Source organism: Oncorhynchus mykiss, chromosome 9, assembly GCF_057628025.1.
Source record: "Oncorhynchus mykiss isolate SJ-2025 chromosome 9, ASM5762802v1, whole genome shotgun sequence".
Lineage (NCBI taxonomy): Eukaryota > Metazoa > Chordata > Actinopteri > Salmoniformes > Salmonidae > Oncorhynchus > Oncorhynchus mykiss.
Window position 1 is genome coordinate 57,740,320 of NC_143030.1, and position 22,962 is coordinate 57,763,281.

Below are 22,962 nucleotides of genomic sequence, written 5' to 3' on the forward strand. Positions count from 1 at the left end.
CGCTATGAGACTCGAAAATAAGATCAGGTGCATCCTATTTCCGTTAATCATCCTTGAAATGTTTTTGAACTTGATCGGAGTCCAGCTGTGGTAAATCCAATTGATTGGACACGATTTGGAAAGGCACACACCTGTCTATATAAGGTCCCACAGTTGACAGTGCATATCAGAGCAAAAACCAAGCCATGAGGTCAAAGGAATTGTTTATAGAGCTCCGAGACAGGATTGTGTCGAGGCACAGATCTGGGGAAGGATACAAAATAATGTCTGCAGCATTGAAGGTCCCCAAGGTCACAGTGTCCTCCATCATTCTTAAATGGAAGAAGTTGGGAACAACCAAGACTCTTCCAAGAGCTTGCCTCCCGGCCAAACTGAGGAATCGGTGGAGAAGGGCCTTGGTCAGGGAGGTGACAAAGACCCCAATGGTCACTCTGATAGAGCTCCAGAGTTCTTCTGTGGAGATGGGAGAACCTTCCAGAAGGACAACCACCTCTGCAGCACTCCACCAATCAGATCTTTATGGTAGAGTGGCCAAACGAAAGCCACTCCTCAGTAAAAGGCACATGACAGCCCGCTTGGAGTTTGCAAAAAGGCACCTAAAGACTCTCAGACCATGAGAAACAAGATTCTCTGGTCTGATGAAACCAAGATTGAACTCTTTGGCCTGAATGCCAAGCGTCACGTCTGGAGGAAACCTGGCACCATCTCTACTGTGAAGCATGGTTGTGGCAGCATCATGCTGTGGGGATGTTTTTAGCAGCAGGGACTGGGAGTCAGGATTGAGGGAAAGGTGAACGGAGCAAAGTACAGAGAGATCCTTGATGAAAACCTGCTCCAGAACACTCAGGACCTCAGACTGGGGCAAAGGTTCACCTTCCAACAGGGCAACAACACTAAGCACACAGCCAAGACAAGGCAGGAGTGGCTTCGGGACAAGTCTCTGAATGTCCTTGAGTGGTCCAGCCAGAGCCCGGACTTGAACCCGATCTAACATCTCAGGAGAGACATGAAAATAGCTGTGCAGCTACGCTTCCCATCCAACTTGACAGAGCTTGAGAGGATCTGCAGAGAAGAATGGGAGAAACATCCCAAATACAAGGGTGCCAAGCTTGTAGCGACATTCTCAAGAAGACTCAATGCTGTAATCTCCGCAAAAGGTGCTTCAAAAAGTATAAAGGGTCCGTTTTTTATGTTTAATACATTTGCAAAAAAAAAATGCTTTTGCTTTGTCATAATGGGGTATTGTGTGTAGATTGAAAAAGCAATTTAATCCATTTAAGAATAAGGCTCTAACGTTACAATATGTGGAAAAAGTCTAGGGGTCTGAATACTTTCCGAATGTAGACCCATCTCTTTGATGTTGAGGTTTAATACCTTAGACATGTTAGGGTGAGAAGATAGTTTAGTTGATGACTTGTCTAACCTACCCCCTCATACAATATTCCCGCTACACTGAGATAGTTTAAGTATACGTTTTGTTAATGAACTTAAGGTTGTCTTCATTTTGGGCAATAGCAATTCAGTAAAGTGAACTTTTTCTTGTGGCAGATTTCCATTTCCATTATAAAATGTCCATTTGGGTCTGTAGTAATCTCTGTAGACCTAAATGACTGTTTTATCGATGAGAATTGATACTCCTCTGGATCTTGAGGAGTAGGTGGAGAATACCATCCCACCCAAGCTCACTCAAACCTTTCACTTTCTATTGCTGATAGGTGAGTTTCTTGTAAAAAAAATAATAATAATAAAAATAAAAAAAACAGCTGTTGACATTTTTCAAATAAGAAAATACCTGAATTATTTTGTCTGGCTGCACAATTCCATTGACATTCATATATTCATATTCATTCATATATACATGCATATATTAAGTATTATCTACAGCATGAGATATCGAGATGGATCTTTACATATCTTTTGTCTCATATTGACTAAACATATTATGTAAGTTGTTGATACACTACATAAACAGCTACAATGAAAATAGTATTGATCAATCCTCAAGCTTTTTAGTGGGCATGTATTCACAAGACGTACATTTTTTTAACAATACAATAAATCGCTGATGTTCCTTTTTCACCTCTTCTCTTTTCCTTCCTTCCTGGTACGTACTGTACTACCATACCCCGTTCAAAGGCACACCTTCACAATCCATGCCGCAATTGTCTCAAGGCTTAAAAATCCTTCTTTAACCTGTCTTCTCCCCTTCATATACAGTATCTTCGGATGTTACAGCCTTATTCTAAAATGTATCCAATATTTCTTTCCCTCATTAATCTACACACAATACCCAATAATGACAAAGCAAAAACAGCTTTTTAGAAATGTTACTAATTTTTTACAAATAAAAAAAATGAAATATCACATTTACATAATTATTCAGACCATTTACTCAGTACTTTGTTGAAGCACCATTGGCAGCAATTACAGCCTCCAGTCTTATTGGGTATGACAGTACAAGCTTAACACACCTGTATTTGGGGAGTTTATCTCATTCTTCTCTGCAGATCCTCTCAAGCTCTGTCAGGTTGGATGGGGAATATCGCTGCAGAGTAATTTTCCGGTCTCTCCAGAGATGTTAGATCGTCTTCAAGTCCGGGCTCAAGCTGGGCAACTTAAGGACATTCAGAGATGTCCTTAAGTATTTGTCACAGGCGCCGAATGCTTACTTACAAGCCTTTACCAACAATGCAGTTAAAAAAAAGTTTTTACTAAATAAACTGAAGTATGTTATAGTCAAGGTAATTGAGGTAATATGTCCATGTAGTTAGAGGTAAAAGTGACTATGCATCGATAATAAACAGAGAGTAGCGGCAGCGTAAAAATGGGGGTGAAGGTCAACGCAAATACGTAGTCTGGGTAGCTGTTCTGGAGTCTTATGGCTTGGGGGTAGAAGCTGTTAAGAAGCCTTTTAGACTTAGACTTGGCGCTCGGTACTGCTTGCCTTGCGGTATTAGAGAGAACATTCTATGACTTGGGTGGCTGGGGTCTTTGACAATTTTCAGGGGCTTTCTCTGACACTGCCTGGTATAGAGGTCCTGGATGGCAGGAAGCTTGGCCCCAGTGATGTACTGAGCCCTAAGCACTACCCTATGTAGTGCCTTGAGGTCAGAAGTCGAGCAGTTGCCATACCAGGTGGTGACGCAATCAGTCAGGATGCTCTCGATGGTGCAGCTGTAGAACTTTTTGAGGATCTGAGGACCCATGCCAAATCTTTTCAGTCTCCTGAGGGGGAATAGGCGTTGTCGTGTCCTTTTCACCACTGTCTAGGTGTGTTTGGACCATGACAGTTCGTTGGTGATGTGGACATAAAAGAACTGGAAGCTCTCAACCTGCTCCACCACAGCCCCGTCAATGAGAATGAGGGTGTGCTCGGCCCTTCTTTTCCTGTAGTCCATGATCATCTCCTTTGTCTTGATCACTTTGAGGGAGAGGTTGTCCCGAAGCCACTGCATTGTCTTTTTCAAAGATCTCTCTGTACTTTGCTCCGTTCATCTTTCCCTTAATCTTGACTAGTCTCTCAGTCCCTGTCACTGAAAAACATCCCCACAGAATAATGCTGCCACCACCATGCACCACCAATGCTGCCACCACCATGCTTCACCCTACAGATGGTGCCAGCTTTTCTCCTTTGCCTGCTTGGCATTCAGGCAAAGGAGTTCAATCTTGGTTTCATCAGACCAGAGAATCTTGTTTCTCATGGTCTGAGAGTCTTTAGGTGCATTTGGCAAACTCAAAGCGGGCTGTCATGTGCCTTTTACTGAGGAGGGGCTTGTGTCTGGCCACTCTACCATAAAGACCTGATTGGTGGAGTGCTGCAGAGATGGTTGTCCTTCTGGAAGGTTCTCCCATCTCCACAGAGGAACTCTGGAGCTCTGTCAGAGTGACCATCGGTTTGGCCTGCCGGCCAGCTCTAGGAAACGTCTTGGTGATTCCAAACTCCTTCCATTTAAGAATAATGGAGACCACTGTGTTCTTGGGGACCTTCAATGCTGTAGAATTTGTTGGTACCCTTCACCAGATCTGTGCCTCGACACAATTCTGTCCCGTAGCTCTACAGACAATTCCTTCGCCTCATGGCTTGGTTTTTGCTCTGACGTGCACTGTCAACTGTGGGACCTTATATAGAGAGGTGTGTGCCTTTCCAAATAATGTCCAATCAATTGAATTTACCACCGGTGAAATCTAAGTTGTAGAAACATCTCAAAGATTGTCAATGGAAACAGGATGCACCTGAGCAACATTATGAGTCTCATAGCAAAGGGTCTGAATATACAGTGCCTTGCGAAAGTATTCGGCCCCCTTGAACTTTGCGACCTTTTGCCACATTTCAGGCTTCAAACATAAAGATATAAAACTGTATTTTTTGTGAAGAATCAACAACAAGTGGGACACAATCGTGAAGTGGAACAACATTTATTGGATATTTCAAACTTTTTTAACTAATCAAAAACTGAAAAATTGGGCGTGCAAAATTATTCAGCCCCCTTAAGTTAATACTTTGTAGCGCCACCTTTTGCTGCGATTACAGCTGTAAGTCGCTTGGGGTATGTCTCTATCAGTTTTGCACATCGAGAGACTGAATTTTTTTCCCATTCCTCCTTGCAAAACAGCTCGAGCTCAGTGAGGTTGGATGGAGAGCATTTGTGAACAGCAGTTTCAGTTCTTTCCACAGATTCTCGATTGGATTCAGGTCTGGACTTTGACTTGGCCATTCTAACACCTGGATATGTTTATTTTGAACCATTCCATTGTAGATTTTGCTTTATGTTTTGGATCATTGTCTTGTTGGAAGACAAATCTCCGTCCCAGTCTCAGGTCTTTTGCAGACTCCATCAGGTTTTCTTCCAGAATGGTCCTGTATTTGGCTCCATCCATCTTCCCATCAATTTTAACCATCGTCCCTGTCCCTGCTGAAGAAAAGCAGGCCCAAACCATGATGCTGCCACCACCATGTTTGACAGTGGGGATGGTGTGTTCAGGGTGATGAGCTGTGTTGCTTTTACGCCAAACATAACGTTTTGCATTGTTGCCAAAAAGTTCAATTTTGGTTTCATCTGACCAGAGCACCTTCTTCCACATGTTTGGTGTGTCTCCCAGGTGGCTTGTGGCAAACTTTAAACAACACTTTTTATGGATATCTTTAAGAAATGGCTTTCTTCTTGCCACTCTTCCATAAAGGCCAGATTTGTGCAATATACGACTGATTGTTGTCCTATGGACAGAGTCTCCCACCTCAGCTGTAGATCTCTGCAGTTCATCCAGAGTGATCATGGGCCTCTTGGCTGCATCTCTGATCAGTCTTCTCCTTGTATGAGCTGAAAGTTTAGAGGGACGGCCAGGTCTTGGTAGATTTGCAGTGGTCTGATACTCCTTCCATTTCAATATTATCGCTTGCACAGTGCTCCTTGGGATGTTTAAAGCTTGGGAAATCTTTTTGTATCCAAATCCGGCTTTAAACTTCTTCACAACAGTATCTCGGACCTGCCTGGTGTGTTCCTTGTTCTTCATGATGCTTTCTGCGCTTTTAACGGACCTCTGAGACTATCACAGTGCAGGTGCATTTATACGGAGACTTGATTACACACAGGTGGATTGTATTTATCATCATTAGTCATTTAGGTCAACATTGGATCATTCAGAGATCCTCACTGAACTTCTGGAGAGAGTTTGCTGCACTGAAAGTAAAGGGGCTGAATAATTTTGCACGCCCAATTTTTCAGTTTTTGATTTGTTAAAAAAGTTTGAAATATCCAATAAATGTCGTTCCATTTCATGATTGTGCACCACTTGTTGTTGATTCTTCACAAAAAAATACAGTTTTATATCTTTATGTTTGAAGCCTGAAATGTGGCAAAAGGTCGCAAAGTTCAAGGGGGCAGAATACTTTCGCAAGGCACTGTAAATAAAAGTCAAGGGGTCTGAACACTTTCCGAAGGCACTGTACACTGATTGAAGTGGATTTAACAGGTGACATCAATATGGGATCATAGCTTCCACTTGGATTCATCTGGTCAGTCTATGTCATGGAAGGAGCAGGTGTCCTTTGTATACTCAGTGTACATTGTAATACTTCTGACAGCCAACTTTCTAATGGCGCTCATAACTTTTGGACTTCATAGCATTCCCAGAAGTAATGGATTTTTGAGTCATTGTTCGTTTTACACTTAAGACATGACTCTGTCGTTGTGCTGTAAAATTTGGATATCTTACCTATCATATGAGTATCCTTTTCTGACTCAAATAGGATTCCCTCAAAATGTTCAAAAGATTTCAAATCATAATGTAATGACATGAAACTTTTAAGTTGCATGTACTTTATTTGAAAACATCTACATTGGTCAGTCCATAATTACTTTTGAATTCTGTCATGGAAATAAATGTATTTCCTATTACCAAGTAATTTACGGTTTCTATGCCATTAGTTTTCCATGTGGACCAATTTATTGTGGAGAATCGGTTTAATTTCTTCCATATTCTTATAGTGTTCCTAACTAATAGGTTGTTAATGTTCTTTGCTTTATCCTTTGAAAATACACATGTGAAAAGATTCTGGGGTCAAGCGTGGCAGTGGAGGCTGCTGAGGGGAGAACGGCTCATAATAATGCCTGGAACATAGCAAATGGAATGGCATCAAGCCATGTGTTTGATGTATATGATACCATTCCACTGATTCTGCTCCAGCCATTACCACGAGCCCGTCCCTCCCCAATTAAGGTGCCAACAACATCCTGTGGAGCATGTGCATCTTCAGTATGTTCCTCTTTAGTGCATTTATAGATGAGACACTTCTAAAGCGTACATTGATGATTTGTCCTGGCCAGCGTGATAGGCCCACCTCTTGTTTTTTTAAGCCAAAGGATAGGACTAAGTTATCCCTCTCAGGGTCAATAACAAGAGAAAAACAACATTAAAAGCTCTTGCCATCACCATCTTGACTGAGAATAAAATGAATTTGATTGTTTGGGCATTAGGCATCCTTATAGTAAATTAAATAAATTATTTATTCAACTCTCCAATTAAATAAATGCAAACAGATGCAGGCCTATAACCACTGGAGTAGCCTTCTGCACACAACCACATGTGGGGCGCACTCGTTTTGACACACGTGGGGGGGGGGGAATAAACTAAAGGGAAGGGTGTGCAATGTGTAGGCCATCTGAGTGTACATTCTGAACCTTTTTTGAAGTCAGTAGGTCACATGACCAAATTGCTATTGAAATTCATTAAAAAATAATTATAATAAAAAATAGTGCGAGATGTAAATCAACAAAAAAGTGTGTGCAATGTGTGTCTATGCCATCGGGAGAGCTAGAACCAGTTTTGAAAGTTTTAGGAGTATTGGTTAAAGAGCTATTGAAATTTGAAAATGTTGATTTGTCACTATGTTGACGGTCCCTAACTGCTGTTGGTGGACGTAAGGAAAACTACAGGCGAATATCTATCGAATATCCAACCTGAATCTGTTTTTACCTAGGTCCTTTTATAAACGCATTTCATTTACATAACTGGAGATGTTCGCAGAATGTTTTTTTGGGCATACTGTACAAATGATCGAAATGACAGGCTACTTTGACGCTGACAAACTGAGAATTTGAGATCAATAAAAACGACCTTGTCTTGAATCCATAAATAGCTTAGGCTTAGGTGTGTCCAGACACGTATTGTAGGCTACAATATGAAGAGGAAATTATAGTCCTAAAAATGCTTCCCAGTTTCACTGAATTCACCCAATGATGTGCAGCTCACTTGGGGGTGATGATCGATGCGTTGGTGCCAAAAGCCTATAAAATGAGAGTTGCAGGCTCATGTCTTGGTCTATCACAGTTGAGAGAGGGCGAGAGATCATTTAAAGAGAATCTCATTCTAGTTCTGTAAGAGATACAGGTGTGCCTCTCACACAGCCAGGCGTTGATCTCCAGGTTACAATGTTAAGCAAACCATAAACCTGGGCCGGCCCAACGCGAATCAACCATTAGAATATCATGCCCGGGCTGAAAATCTATTTTTTCACATTACTTTTGCGGGGTCGGGGGGGAACTCGAAGGAACTTTGATTGCTTTTATTATAATTTGTTTTATTATAATTTTTACATCTCAAAAAGTAACAATTATTTGAGGGTGTATATAGCAAAACAAAATAATTCAACATCCACCCCCAAACTCAGGGGCCTAACTGTGAATTTAAAAGTGAGGGGTACATAATTGTTTTTTTTATCAAGTAGGATAAACACTCCAAACAGCTTACCCGACTGCTCGGAGGTGGGTTCCTAAAGCAAACTGTTGCCTTGTTTTGAATCACATTCCAATTATAAAACTGTGGGGGGGGGGATGCAATTTCAGAATGTCCCCAGAGAAAGTGGCGCCCCTAACCAAACTACTTACAGTGGCTTTGGATCCGGCTCAAATTAATCACTGCTCTAAACTCACTTTAGTCGAGTCGCCATCTACTTAATGAACAGAGTTCAGTTTACTAAGATAGATAATAGCCTAATGAGGTCCACCGTCCATCCGTACTCCTACCATTCCACCTATTTGATCTCTCACACCACAGGTGAAAAATAGTGGAGAAGGACCCGTTGACCCCTGAAGGAGATACAAGGGATCCCATTGCTGGAGCCCATAGTCTCACACTGGGAACAAGTGGAGAAATTCTAAGTATATCTAGAGGACCTGGTATTTGCCATATACCCCAAAGGCAGGTGAGGAAAAGTACAATACAAATATCATCAATATCAGGTGAGTAAGAAAGCAATCAAAGTCTGCATGTGATACCTATATCTATTCCTGATAGGAACCACATGGACCCAGGAGATAGTGGATCTGATCATAAATCATGGTGAATTTGTCATTTTTAGCTAGCTTGCTGGTGCTAGGTAATTTGTCCTGGGATATAAACGTTGAGTTGTTATTTTACCTGAAATGCACAAGGTCCTCTATTCCGACAATTAATCCACACATAAAACAGTCAACCGAATTGTTTCTAGTCATCTCTCCTCCTTCCAGGCTCTTTCTTCTTTGGACTTTATATGGCGATTGGCATCTAAACCTTCATAGTATTACCACGACGACAAACTCAGTTGTCTTTCGATCGCCCATGTGGGTATAACCAATGAGGAGATGGCATGTGGGTATCTGTTTCTATAAACCAATGAGGAGATGGGAGAGGCAGGATTTGCACCACGATCAGCGGTACAAATAGAACTGACTTCTATTTTAGCACTTGGCAACACAGACGCTCGATGCCACACGAGCAGTGTAATTGAATAACATGTATGTTTAAATTGATTTTGCAATGCTCAAGCACGTGACGCAAGCGGTGTAGTCAGCATGTTAGGTTTCTCTTTATGTAGTGTTGTCTCTCTTGTTGTGATGTGAGTTTTGTCCTATATTTGGATTTTATTTTTAATCCCAGCCTCATCCCCGCAGGAGGCCTTTTGCCTTTTGGTAGGCCGTCATTGTAAATGAGAATTTGTTCTTAACTGACTTGCCTAGTTAAATAAAGGTTAAATAAAAATAAAATGTCTGCCCATGACTCTGACCTATGAACAGCACAATGAATGAGCAAAGCTCAGTGTTATTTAATCATAGGGACATAAACAGCCGAGGTAGAAATTTACATTTTGAAATTATTGAAGTATCCTGTCAATTGATAAGCGGGCGTGGTCTTATCTTTTATCGAAATATAATTGTTGCTATGAAATTACCTATTTCCGAAAATAGCCTATAATTTCAACAGGTTTGATATCGAAACTATAGATATAGGGAAACGTTAGGCTAATATTGAAGCGATTTACCGCAAATGTTATCCTTCATTACCTCATTTCTTCCGAGTTTATCAGGATGGCTAACGCTGGACGCAAACCCTCTGGACAGTCTACTCTAAGGTGAGATTTGTGTATCGTTCTCTAGGCTACCCCAGGTAGGTCGGCGCTTGGCCTGATCCTTTCTTGGTTTATTGTAAATGCCCTTTTGCAGGTTACCACTCATGCTGTAGTCTACCTTTATTTGAAGAACCATTTTGTTGAATACGTCAATTTTGGAGATGTCAGGTGATCAAATATTCTTGGTAATATACAGGACTGCGCATGTGGGATCTCTGCTCTCTGTAACCTGATGACAGTACACTTAATTCTTAAAGGCTGAAAGGTGAGAAACGTATACGCCAATGGTAATGTCCCGAAAGATCATATGAGAAGACATGATTCCACGTGTCTCAGTAACGAGTGTATAATAATACCTATGTTATTACATGTTAGTTACATAGGTAGCTTCAGTGTATAGGTTAGGCTATATTGTTAGCTGTTATACTTGTTTCACACGTTACAATTTTACATCCATTTGACTAGCAAACAAACTCGAAATCGATTGTTGCTAAACCTCCTCTTGCCCTAGAATTATAATCTGAATGCAATTACCATTTCATAGATAGGGAGGGACTCATAAAAAACAAACACTTGAGAAGTGGACCAAAGGATATCCAAGATGTGGATGTGGATAACTGTCATTTTCCCTACTAACCTTAGGACTATTGATGTACAGTTTACTAATTTGTGCTGTTGAATAACATGCTTCTATTCATCACTATGAATAGACTGTTATACGATTTACATTGGCAACAGTAATCAATGTATCCTTAGAAATCATTGTTTTGTATTTCACTGCCTTGAAATGTATACTGTCTCAAGTTACTCTCTCTCTACTCAGTTCAAATAATGACGGCAGCAGTAGAGATACATCTATGCAGAAGATACCAAGGCATCAAGCCAGTACTAAAATTGGGCTAAGTGAAGCTCTCCAGTTCTTGTTCCTGCCGGTGATGCAGTCTGTAGTGGGCTCTCGGGTTGCATCCCTGGTGGTTCTAGAGTTCTCCCTCAGAACAATGTCAGCTTAGGTCACAGCTGGACCAGTGAGCATTATAATAGCATACTTGTCACTAAAAATTACATGAAAATCATGCTCACATTCATCAGCCTTTATTCATCTCTCCTCTTAATTAATTTCCCTCCCGCTCTCTGAATCTGCAGGAGTCCAGTAGGTTCCTACAGCAGCTGCTGGTCCAATGTAGCCTAGTGGTTAGAGCATTGGGCTAGTAACCTGAAGGTTGCAAGTTCAAATCTCTGAGCTGACAAGGTACAAATCTGTTGTTTCTGCCCCTGAACAGGCAGTTAACTCACTGTTCCTAGGCTGTCATTGAAAATAAGAATTTGTTCTTAACTAACTTGCCTAGTTAAATAAAGGTAAAAAAAATAAATAAATGTCAGTTCTCCTTGGGCTGTGCTCTCAGCTGCGGTCTCCATTTTCTCCACGAGGGGGCGCCACAGCTCCGGCTCTGCCTGCTCCTCGCTGCAGGACTGAGCTGGTTCCTGGGCGCCTACGACTCCATGTCATGGCACTGCACAGACTACACAGTCTACTGTGTTACTGTGGAGTGTGCATGACACTGCTAACATCAGGTTGCTTTCTGTTACCGCGCCTGACCAGGGACCTTTGCAGTGGCTGCCATTGCCCCCCTAAGGTTCTGGACTCCACTGACAATCTGCTACACACTGCTGGTGGTGTACATACAGTAGACTACATGGTTAAACTTTTAAGCAGCAGAATGTCAGAGACTATTTGGTATTTTGTACATAGCAGAAAGCAAGTTAAGGACAAGCATATTGTTGTCATTCTCATTGAGAAAGCTGATGATAATTATTTTCTACTCTTGGGGGAGGCTCATGGTCCTGATGCTGATTGTCGGCCGCTGGGCAGATGTGGTCCACATCATCCTGTGCTTCCTCGGTGAGGCTAGCTGTCTGATACCCTCCAGAGACCTATTGGATGCTACGACACACACAAAATTCCAGCTTGTTGTACGTTTATCAATTTATCTAAATATTTCTGTCATTTCAATGTATCTTACATAAAAGAAATGTGTGTATTTATGCAGGATATGGAGGAAGTTACCAGTTACCACATTCTCAGAGGAGTAAGAACCAGAGGAGATGCCTGACACCTGGCAAAGACCACCAGAGTTAGACTAATTGACATGGGAAGAAACTGTTTGTGCTGGGACTCTTAGAGCATCAGTCTTCGATTATATTTTGTATTATTATTGATTATCAGTGGTGTAAAGTACTTAAATAAAAAATAGTTTAAAGTACTACTTAAGTGTTTTTTGTACTTTACTTTTCTATTCATATTTTTGACTACTTTTACTTTTACTTCACTACATTCCTTTTAAGAAAATATTTTACTTTTCACTCCATACATTTTCCTAGATTGAATCATACTACACCGGCTCTGACGCTCGTCTTATGTGGCAGGGCTTGCAAACGATTACAGACTACAAAGGATAGTAGCACAGCTGCGAGCTGCCCAGTGACACGAGTCTACCAGATGAGCTAAATCACTTCTATGCTCGCTTTGAGGCAAGCAACACTGAGGCATGCATGAGAGCATCAGCTGTTCTGGACGACTGTGTGATCATGCTCTCTGTAGCCGACGTGAGTAAGACCTTTAAACAGGTCAACATACACAAGGCTGCGGGGCCAGACTGATGGATTACCAGAACATGTGCTCCGGGCACGTGCTGACCAACTGGCAGGTGTCTTCACAGACATATTCAACATGTCTCTGATTGAGTCTGTAATTCCAACATGTTTCAAGCAGACCACCATAGTCCCTATGCCCAAGAACACAAAGGCAACCTGCCAAAATGACTACAGACCCGTAGCACTCGCTTCCGTAACCATGAAGTGCTTTGAAAGGTTGGTCATGGCTCACATCAACACCATTATCCCATAAACTCTAGACCCACTCCAATTTGCATACCACCCAAACAGATCCACAGATGATGCAATCTCTATTGCACTCCACACTGCCCTTTCCCACCTGGACAAAAGGAACACTTATGTGAGAATGCTATCTTTGACCACAGCTCAGCGTTCAACACCATAGTACCCTCAAAGCTCATCACTAAACCTAAGGATCCTGGGACTAAACACCTCCCTCTGCAACTGGATCCTGGACTTCCTGACGGGCCACCCCCAGGTGGTGAGGGTAGGTAGCAACACATCTGCCACGCTGATCCTCAACACTGGAGCTCCCCAGGGGTGCGTGCTCAGCCCCCTCCTGTACTCCCTGTTCACTCATGACTGCACGTCCAGGCACGACTCCAACACCATCATTAAGTTTGCAGACAACACAACAGTGGTAGGCCTGATCACCGACAATGACAAGACAGCCTATAGGGAGGAGATAAGAGACCTGGCTGGGTGGTGCCAGAATAACAACCTATCCCTCAACGTAACCAAGACTTAGGAGATGATTGTGGACTACAGAAAAAGGAGGACCGAGCACGCCCCCATTCTCATCAACAACAAACTAGAATGGTCCAAACACACCAAGACAGTCGTGAAGAGGGCACGACAAAGCCTATTCCCCCTCAGGAAACTAAAAAGATTTGGCATGGGTCCTGAGATCCTCAAAAGGTTCTACAGCTGCAACATCGAGAGCATCCTGACCAGTTGCATCACTGCCTGGTAAGGCAATTGCTCGGCCTCTGACCGCAAGGCACTACAGAGGGTAGTGCATACGGCCCAGTACATCACTGGGGCTAAGCTGCCTGCCATCCAGGACCTCTACACCAGCCGGTGTCAGAGGAAGGCCCTAAAAATTGTTAAAAACCCCAGCCACCCCAGTCAAAGACTGCTCTCTCTACTACCGCATGGCAAGCGCTTCCAGACTGCCAAATCTAGGACAAAAAGGCACAGGTAATCAAATGGCTACCAGGACTATTTGCATTGTGTGACCCCCCCCCCCCCCCCCCCCCCAACCCCTCTTTTTACGCTGCTGCTACTCTCTGTTTATCATAAATGAATAGTCACTTTAACTATACATTCATGTACATACTACCTCAATTGGGCCGACCAACCAGTGCTCCCGCACATTGGCTAACCGGGCTATCTGAATTGTGTCCCGCCACCCGCCAACCCCTCTTTTACGCTACTATCTGTTCATCATATATGCATAGTCACTTTAATCATATCTACATGTACATACTACCTCAATCAGCCTGGCTAACCGGTGTCTGTACCTCAATCAGCCTGACTAACCGGTGTCTGTATGTAGCCTCGCTACTTTTATAGCCTCGCTACTGTATATAGCCTGTCCTTTTACTGTTGTTTTATTTCTTTACTTACCTATTGTTCCCCTAATACCTTTTTTGCGCTATTGGTTAGAGCCTGTAAGTAAGCATTTCACTGTAAGGTGTAGGTAGACCTTACGTGACAAATAAACGTGACAAATAAAATTTGATTTGGACACCCAAAAGTACTGTCCTGCTAAGCATTTTGAATGCTTAGCAGGACAGGAAAATAGTCTAATTCAAATTGACATCGAATATAAACATGACAATGTAAATTACGCCTCTATTGTTTTTTGCCGAATGCAGATAGGCCTACCGCATTTAAAGCCCACATTTATGGCACCTACAGAGCAGATTTTTTATCAGTCCTTTTCTATCTTTTGAGAACAGTTTTCTGGCCACTATTAGTATGCGCAGATTGTATTTCACAGTAAGGTATTTATTTGCCTGCCTCCAACATTAGACTTGTTTATTCCGTTTATTTATTCCATGATCATTTGAAGAAGTGTGGATAATAAAATGGTGCCGCATGATAATCCAGGGTCGACCAAGACTGAAGGCGTAAAGGAATATGGCATGGTATAGGCTTGATAGTTCCACCACAAAATGCCTGTCTTGGACAATAAAACAATTGTACAATCCACGAGGTTATTGGATTTTATTTAGCAGTTCCTTTTTACATCAGAAAAAAAAATCGTTGCGTTGTTATTGGAAGCACACGATTATTTCCAAGAGCATTCATGTATGGAGTTCGTGGAAATTATAACGTGCCAGTACCTCCTCGTTGACGACTTGACTCAACTGTAGCCTTTCTAGAAATGTCTATCTCTGGCCCCTTGGTAGGTGAGCCATACGCATGCGTCCTTGTTCAAATGCAGCTCCTTTTTTATTTTTATTTTTACCGCATTGCAGCGCATGCGTAGCCTAAAACAATGGATTTGTTTTCTTCACGTAGGCCTACCCATCTTTATTCAAACTGTTCATTAGATTTCATAAAACCTTCACTGTAAACTGTAGCCTACGGTTCTATCAAGTAATTTGATATTTAATAACATTAACAAGGCTGGCCTACTGAACTTGCAACACAAGGACTTTGACCTATAGGCAATTATATCTTATCACCTTACTTTGTTTTGTGGCCTTGTGCCTGATTATGCTGTTAATTATTAAACAGAGCTCAGAAACTAGCAAAAGTGTTGAGTTACTGACGTCTGTGGTATAGCCACTAAGTTGAAATGGCATTGCAACTTAGTGTTGGAGCTAGAAACATAAGCATTTCGCTACATTTCCCTGCAAATCTGGGTAAGCCACCAATAAACTTTGATTTGACTTATTCAAAAGGGCAAAGATATACACTGTATACACAGAAGTATGTGGACACCCTTCAAATGAGTGGATTTGACTATTTCAGCCACACCCGTTGCTGACGTGTATAAAATTGAGCTCACCGCCAAGCAATCTCCATAGACAAACAGTGGCAGTAGAATGGCCTTACTGAAGAGCTCAGTGACATTGCTGCGGGGAATCAAGTCCCCACAGCAATGTTCCAACATCTAGTGGAAAGCCTTCCCAGAACAGTGGAGACTGTTATAGCAGCAAAGGGGGAACCAACTCCATATTAATACCCATGATTTTGGAATGAGATGTTCAACGAGTAGGTGTCCACATACTTTTGGTCATGTAGTGTATTTTGCTAGGTTAGTTATCCTCCAGGGATGAAGTGGTAAAAAAAGGGGGAAACCCTGAGCGCTGTGAGTATACCCTATGCAAATAAAGATCCATTTAAAGTGGTGACCCATCATTCAGGGTAGGTGTCACATATCAGTTTGCAAACAATGTAAAAAAAAAAATGTTGAGTTAATAAGCTGCATACAAACATGGTCTCTTTTTTGCTTTCTTGAGTAAGGCAGCTCCAAAATGCAGGTGTTTCTGCCTAGCTCAGTGCTTTCTGTGGTGGTGGGGCAGCCAGCGGAAAATACGGAGTGTAGAGATTGGTAATGTCCTCTAGTTGCGCCGTGATTGGCTCAGTGTTATGTCACTCATGGGGACACTATGTCGCCGCAAAATCTACGCGGAGAGCTCAAATTTAAGTCCTTTGGGTGCTGCCATAGAGTTACATTAGAAATGCCCATCCAAAAAGGCTCAAGGTCATTGGCCACAGATAAAATTATGTTTTATCTACCGTAGCTTTGATTAGACTGATCATGTCAACATCATACTTTCAAAATCTTAGCTAGCAAGCTAGACAAGCAGTCATCATGATGACTCAATTCGACAATCTACTGGCAAATCCTTTTCAATCCTTGTCATATGAAGAGAAATTATAGATAAAACGTATTGATGCTCATCGGCCATTGGACATCCACATTACACAAAAAGTTGGTAATCGCAAATTCAACAATGAGTCGTTTGGAAGGAATCAGTGGCTAACTGCAAGTGTTGCAAAGCAATCACTAGACTGCTATTCAATGGAGTGGGTATGTGGTCCAAGTCTGGGTTTAAGGGTCTCTTTTCCAAGCTTGAAAGGATAAACATTCAACACCATGGGCCAGAAAAAGTTGAATACATTGACCATGCTGTCAATCCAGCATGACTTTTGCTGCGTTCAAAACAACTGGAGAATCTCAGACTTCAGTGAGTTCAAGACAACTGGGAACTCTGAAAAAAAAACAAGCTCTGACTTGGAAAATAAGTTTCCAACTCGGAATTCCAAGTCGGGAACTCAAGCCTCTTTCTAGAGCTCCAACTTGAAGATCACTGATATCACGATTCGACCTGGTTTATTTCAGAGTTTTCAGTTATCTTAAAAGCACCATAAATCCAGAGAATGCCAGACTTTGATAACAAACCTTGATTGACAAAATGTACCCACAAGAAGGACCGTTGCGTCACCTTCCTGTTCAAGTGGGCACAGCACAACAAGGTGAGTCCACAAATGTATTGTATGCTGCTGCATAATTTATGTAATATGCCAGGTATATATGTACACTGTAGCTAATAAAGTAATACTAAGTGTATGTTGTGTAGTAAGCTGTTAGTAGCGCATGTGCCTCACCCTAATAATTTGGTCTCTTTCCCATAACTTAGCCTACTGTTCTGATTTGGTGGTGCACATCTAGCCTATAGCCTGTTTTAGAGAAATGTAATAATCTGTAACGATGTGAGCTAAGAGTCGGGAAGCAAGTTCAGGGAGTGAGTGTATTAATAAATAAACACAACTTAATACAAATGAAGAAATACGAACATTGCACAGACATAACACAGGAACAGAAACAATAATGCCTGGGGATATATAGGGAAGGTAATCAGGGAAGTGATGGAGTCCAGGGGAGTCTGATGATGCGCAGGTGCGCGTAACGATGGTGACAGGTGTGCACCATAACGAGCAGGCTGGTGACCTAGAGAGAGGCCAGAGAGGGAGCACACGTGAAAGTACCCCCTCCCCTACGTGCGGTTCCGACCGCAGAGCGCTGACCAAAATTACGATCCTGGGGATCAGGAGTGGACCGGTCACCTCTACTGAGGCGTGGGAACCCTATCAATCCGGCTGGGGTGCAGGAACCTGACAGACTGGCTGAGGCAGGGGAGCCTAGAGATCCGGCTGAGGCATGAAAGCCTGACAAGCCGGCGGAGGTAGGGAAGCCTGGCGAGTTGGCGGAGGCAGGGGAGCCTGGCGATCTGGCTGAAGCATGAGAGCCTGTAGCGGCTCCCGGATCTGACGTCTTTCCACTGACACAAAAAACTAAAAACACTCCCTGATGCTTCCCTTAGTTGAGGCATTATTCTGTAACGATATGCGCTAAGAGTCGGGAAGCAAGTTCAGGGAGTGAGTGTTTTAATAAATGAACACAACATAATACAAAATAAGAAACACGAACAACGCACAGACATAACACACAAAACAATAATGCCTGGGGAAGGAACCAAAGGGAGTGACATATATAGGGAACGTAATCAGGGAAGTGATGGAGTCCAGGTGAGTCTGATGACGCGCAGGTGCACGTAACGATGGTGACAGGTGTGCGCCATAACGAGTAGACTGGTGACCTAGAGGCCGGAGAGGGAGCACACGTGACATCATCGAATATTGTAAGAGCGTTCATTGTCTGCCCCCTTTATTTATGCTACGGTTCTGACTTGATGTACAGGGAGAATACAGTAAGAACGGTCCATGTTCTGAATTCTGTCGCTGTAGTTCTCTCATACCAAGGTAGTGGAATTCTACTCTACCAGTAACCATAATGACCTTCAAGCCAAGGGGTTATTCTGTAGAAAACTATTTGCAGCAGGATGAAACAATTCCATGACACATTTGAACATTCATCTTTCGTCATAATTAACTCTTTATTTTACATAATGCAATAATAATAAAGGCATGTACAACCGACAATACATACAGTGCCTTGCGAAAGTATTCGGCCCCCTTGAACTTTGCGACCTTTTGCCACATTTCAGGCTTCAAACATAAATATATAAAACTGTATTTTTTTGTGAAGAATCAACAACAAGTGGGACACAATCATGAAGTGGAACGACATTTATTGGATATTTCAAACTTTTTTAACAAATCAAAAACTGAAGAATTGGGCGTGCAAAATTATTCAGCCCCTTTACTTTCAGTGCAGCAAACTCTCTCCAGAAGTTCAGTGAGGATCTCTGAATGATCCAATGTTGACCTAAATGACTAATGATGATAAATACAATCCACCTGTGTGTAATCAAGTCTCCGTATAAATGCACCTGCACTGTGATAGTCTCAGAGGTCCGTTAAAAGCGCAGAGAGCATCATGAAGAACAAGGAACACACAAGGCAGGTCCGAGATACTGTTGTGAAGAAGTTTAAAGCCGGATTTGGATACAAAAAGATTTCCCAAACTTTAAACATCCCAAGGAGCACTGTGCAAGCGATAATATTGAAATGGAAGGAGTATCAGACCACTGCAAATCTACCAAGACCTGGCCGTCCCTCTAAACTTTCAGCTCATACAAGGAGAAGACTGATCAGAGATGCAGCCAAGAGGCCCATGATCACTCTGGATGAACTGCAGTGATCTACAGCTGAGGTGGGAGACTCTGTCCATAGGACAACAATCAGTCGTATATTGCACAAATCTGGCCTTTATGGAAGAGTGGCAAGAAGAAAGCCATTTCTTAAAGATATCCATAAAAAGTGTCGTTTAAAGTTTGCCACAAGCCACCTGGGAGACACACCAAACATGTGGAAGAAGGTGCTCTGGTCAGATGAAACCAAAATTGAACTTTTTGGCAACAATGCAAAACGTTATGTTTGGCGTAAAAGCAACACAGCTCATCACCCTGAACACACCATCCCCACTGTCAAACATGGTGGTGGCAGCATCATGGTTTGGGCCTGCTTTTCTTCAGCAGGGACAGGGAAGATGGTTAAAATTGATGGGAAGATGGATGGAGCCAAATACAGGACCATTCTGGAAGAAAACCTGATGGAGTCTGCAAAAGACCTGAGACTGGGACATAGATTTGTCTTCCAACAAGACAATGATCCAAAACATAAAGCAAAATCTACAATGGAATGGTTCAAAAATAAACATATCCAGGTGTTAGAATGGCCAAGTCAAAGTCCAGACCTGAATCCAATTGAGAATCTGTGGAAAGAACTGAAAACTGCTGTTCACAAATGCTCTCCATCCAACCTCACTGAGCTCGAGCTGTTTTGCAAGGAGGAATGGGAAAAAAATTCAGTCTCTCGATGTGCAAAACTGATAGAGACATACCCCAAGCGACTTACAGCTGTAATCGCAGCAAAAGGTGGCGCTACAAAGTATTAACTTAAGGGGGCTGAATAATTTTGCACACCCAATTTTTCAGTTTTTGATTTGTTAAAAACGTTTGAAATATCCAATAAATGTCGTTCCACTTCATGATTGTGTCCCAGTTGTTGTTGATTCTTCACAAAAAAATACAGTTTTATATCTTTATGTTTGAAGCCTGAAATGTGGCAAAAGGTCGCAAAGTTCAAGGGGGCCGAATACTTTCGCAAGGCACTGTAAGCCTACTTTTAAAAAATGAATTCAACCTTATTAAGCAAGTCAAATTCTTGAAAATAATACATGTCTATAAGCTTATAAATTCCATATAAGCTTAGTACAACTGTCTAATAAAGGTTTTATTACTAAATGTGTTGTTTTTGTCATTTGCGTCTTTGTATAGTAACTGCAGTAACCTACAGTTGTATGTTTTCTTATCCAATGGATAATACACTATTCAATGTCACAATGTAAAACATGTTTCAATGGCCTGTTGTTGGACTGCTTTCCAGTTGCTGCCTGTGTGTGTGAAAGATTAATTTCATACCCTTCCTCTACCCAAACCAATGACCCAAACCCCAAACTCAAGCATTCGATACCCACGCATGCGCAAGACGAAAGGGCTCTCAACTGAAAGCGGAAAAAAAGAGTTCACACACAGTGCCACGCGTGCGCTGTGTGCGCCTCATTACGAGCAAGGGCGCTGCATCTTTTTAGGTAGCTACAAGCATTATTTCGACAGCCAAAGGTCGCATGGTGTCAGGGACGCGCCTAGTCACGGGAATGGTAATAGACCGCATGCTCGTACACCCAGATCGCGCACAGTAAAGGAAATCAAACAGAGTGCAATAATTGAACCTAATGGTTACATTGGGTCAGAACAAACAGTTGATGATCTAAGCACGATACTTTGCTGCGCTCAATTTCGCAACGTATTTTACTTTGTATCGGAAAAGATAAGGACATCACAAACTCTTCTGTATGATCGGGGGACAGGAGCGCACAGTATGGTCCGTGAAACCAGACATTTATGGGTGGGAAATTTACCCGAAAATGTACGAGAGGAGAAAATCATTGAGCACTTCAAGCGGTGAGTAAACGATCTTATTCCGAATATTTGATTGAGTAGGTCACAACTGTCAGCATCTGTCTGCCGGATTCCCCTAAAATCAGAAGATGATCAATCCTGGAGCGAATTGCCCAGGCAGTGACAGTAGGTAGCCTGGCTAGGCAACTGCCAGCAAACCAGCAACACAAGTTCACAAAACTCGGATGAAGAGTAAGTCGATAGATATTGTAGTTAACTAACATGAACGTACAAATTGCAATCTTATGACCCACACCTGCATTTCGCGGTCTATTAAGCCATCTTTTCCACACCGTGGACTTGGAAATAGCCTAGCTAGCTAATTGCTTTAGCAAAACAGCTATAGCTAGCACCACTGAATACTCTTGCCACTGTAACAGCCTATCGGTTGTGGTGTGTTAAGACAGTGACTTGAATTGTGTTTACAATTTTATGGTTAGCCTAAAACTTGCCAGTTGCGGAGAGTGTCTCGTGCAATGGAATTCTAACTAAGCAAAAACAATTGAGGTAGTTTGCAGTTCCGCCAAGACTCACTGCAACATTGTAGCAAATATTGAGGTGGCTTGTGTGAAGTGATGCAGAGCTGACTCTTGCCAGCAGCATCACAATGTAACTGATATGGCGTCAATTAGCCTAATGTCATTAAATGTCAGTGGCTATACCAGTTGACTATCAAAATAAACTGAAATGTTCATTGAATGTTGCTATTAGTTGTTGTTCAGTTGATTAACATAACATTTGGTATAGATTACAGTGATATCCTACAATGTCACTAAGATTTCCTTCCTTTACATTGGTTGCATTCATAGGTTGTGTAAACAAACGACCATATGATGATTATAAACCATAATGAAACTGCCAACATATAAGAAACACGGCTATATATGGCACGGATCATATTCTCGATTTTAGACTACATGTTGATATAGCAATTTTTTAATAAAAAAACAAACTTTATATAAAAACGGTAGGCTATTGTTGAAAATAATTACTTTTCACTACTGAAATGTAAAGGGCAAAATGTTTGCCACATTGTTCCATTACTATTACTTCACATTGTTATCAGTATGTCAAATCAGATTTGACGGCAAAGGCTATCGTTTTTGTGCATTAAACATTTCCCAACATCTGAATACATTTGGTTCTTGTTTCGACGCTGTGTGCGCTCTCTAGCTCCATACTGGCCGCCAAGGAAAAAACAGCCTGCCTATCTTTCGATATAGGCACGAGGAGTAGCCTAATTAAAAGATGTGACATCCATATTATTTCTTTACGTTAGCTGAAGTGCTGCATTCATGTAACATTATGGCTGTCTATCCTGTGTTGTAGGCTAAATGGCGTATGTATTTCTGCTACGATTTCAAGCGCATTGTTTGCTATGCAGTGTATGTAGACAATATTCATCAGATCATTATGACTTCAAGAGTATCCTACAAAATACAGTCCGAAATGGCCAAAACGGACGTTTATTTAGGCATACTTTCCTTTAATGTAATCCTTAGCCTTTGATGGTATTGCCAGATGCATGGCTTATGATAGCCTAACTGTTTTTCAAATCTTGCGGGGCATTTATGTCATGCTTATGATTTTAATGCATTGGTTACGTCATAAGAATTTAATATGCTTAGGCTATTACACGTATAATAAGACAAACGTTTTGGACAATTGATCACATACATATTGTATTGACTTTTGAGTATGAAGCATTTTGTTGAGGGGAATGAGTGCGCGTGGAAAACACATTTCGGGGTAGTCTACTTACTCACTGCTCTTCAAGCAGTCTTTAGTTTAAGCTTTTGTAACAAGAAACAGCCAGCGTATGCAGGTGCATGACAGCTACATTTGTGATTGGAGTCCTTGAAGATGGGGGACGGCAGAATGAGGAAGCAGTGTATACGGTTTTCTAAAATGGCGTCGGAGGGTATTCAATGTGGGAACTGGCATGACAGAGAGACTACA

The 22,962-nt window shown here is 41.9% G+C and overlaps 1 protein-coding gene across 8 annotated transcripts in view; it reads left to right on the forward strand.

Moving 5' to 3' along the window:
- The first annotated feature begins 20,527 nt into the window (after positions 1-20,527).
- The window catches only part of LOC110532368 (msx2-interacting protein), a 42,427-nt gene continuing 39,992 nt past the window's right edge, over positions 20,528-22,962 (forward strand). For 4 of the 8 annotated variants that reach the window (XM_021616211.3, XM_021616213.3, XM_021616212.3 and 1 more), the window contains exon 1: positions 20,528-21,006. In XM_021616211.3, coding sequence (XP_021471886.3) covers positions 20,924-21,006 — 83 coding nt within the window. In that variant the 5' untranslated portion in view covers positions 20,528-20,923. The remainder of the gene's footprint in view (positions 21,007-22,962) is intronic. The other 4 variants (XM_090184691.1, XM_090184693.1, XM_090184692.1 and 1 more) reach the window with 1 other exon arrangement.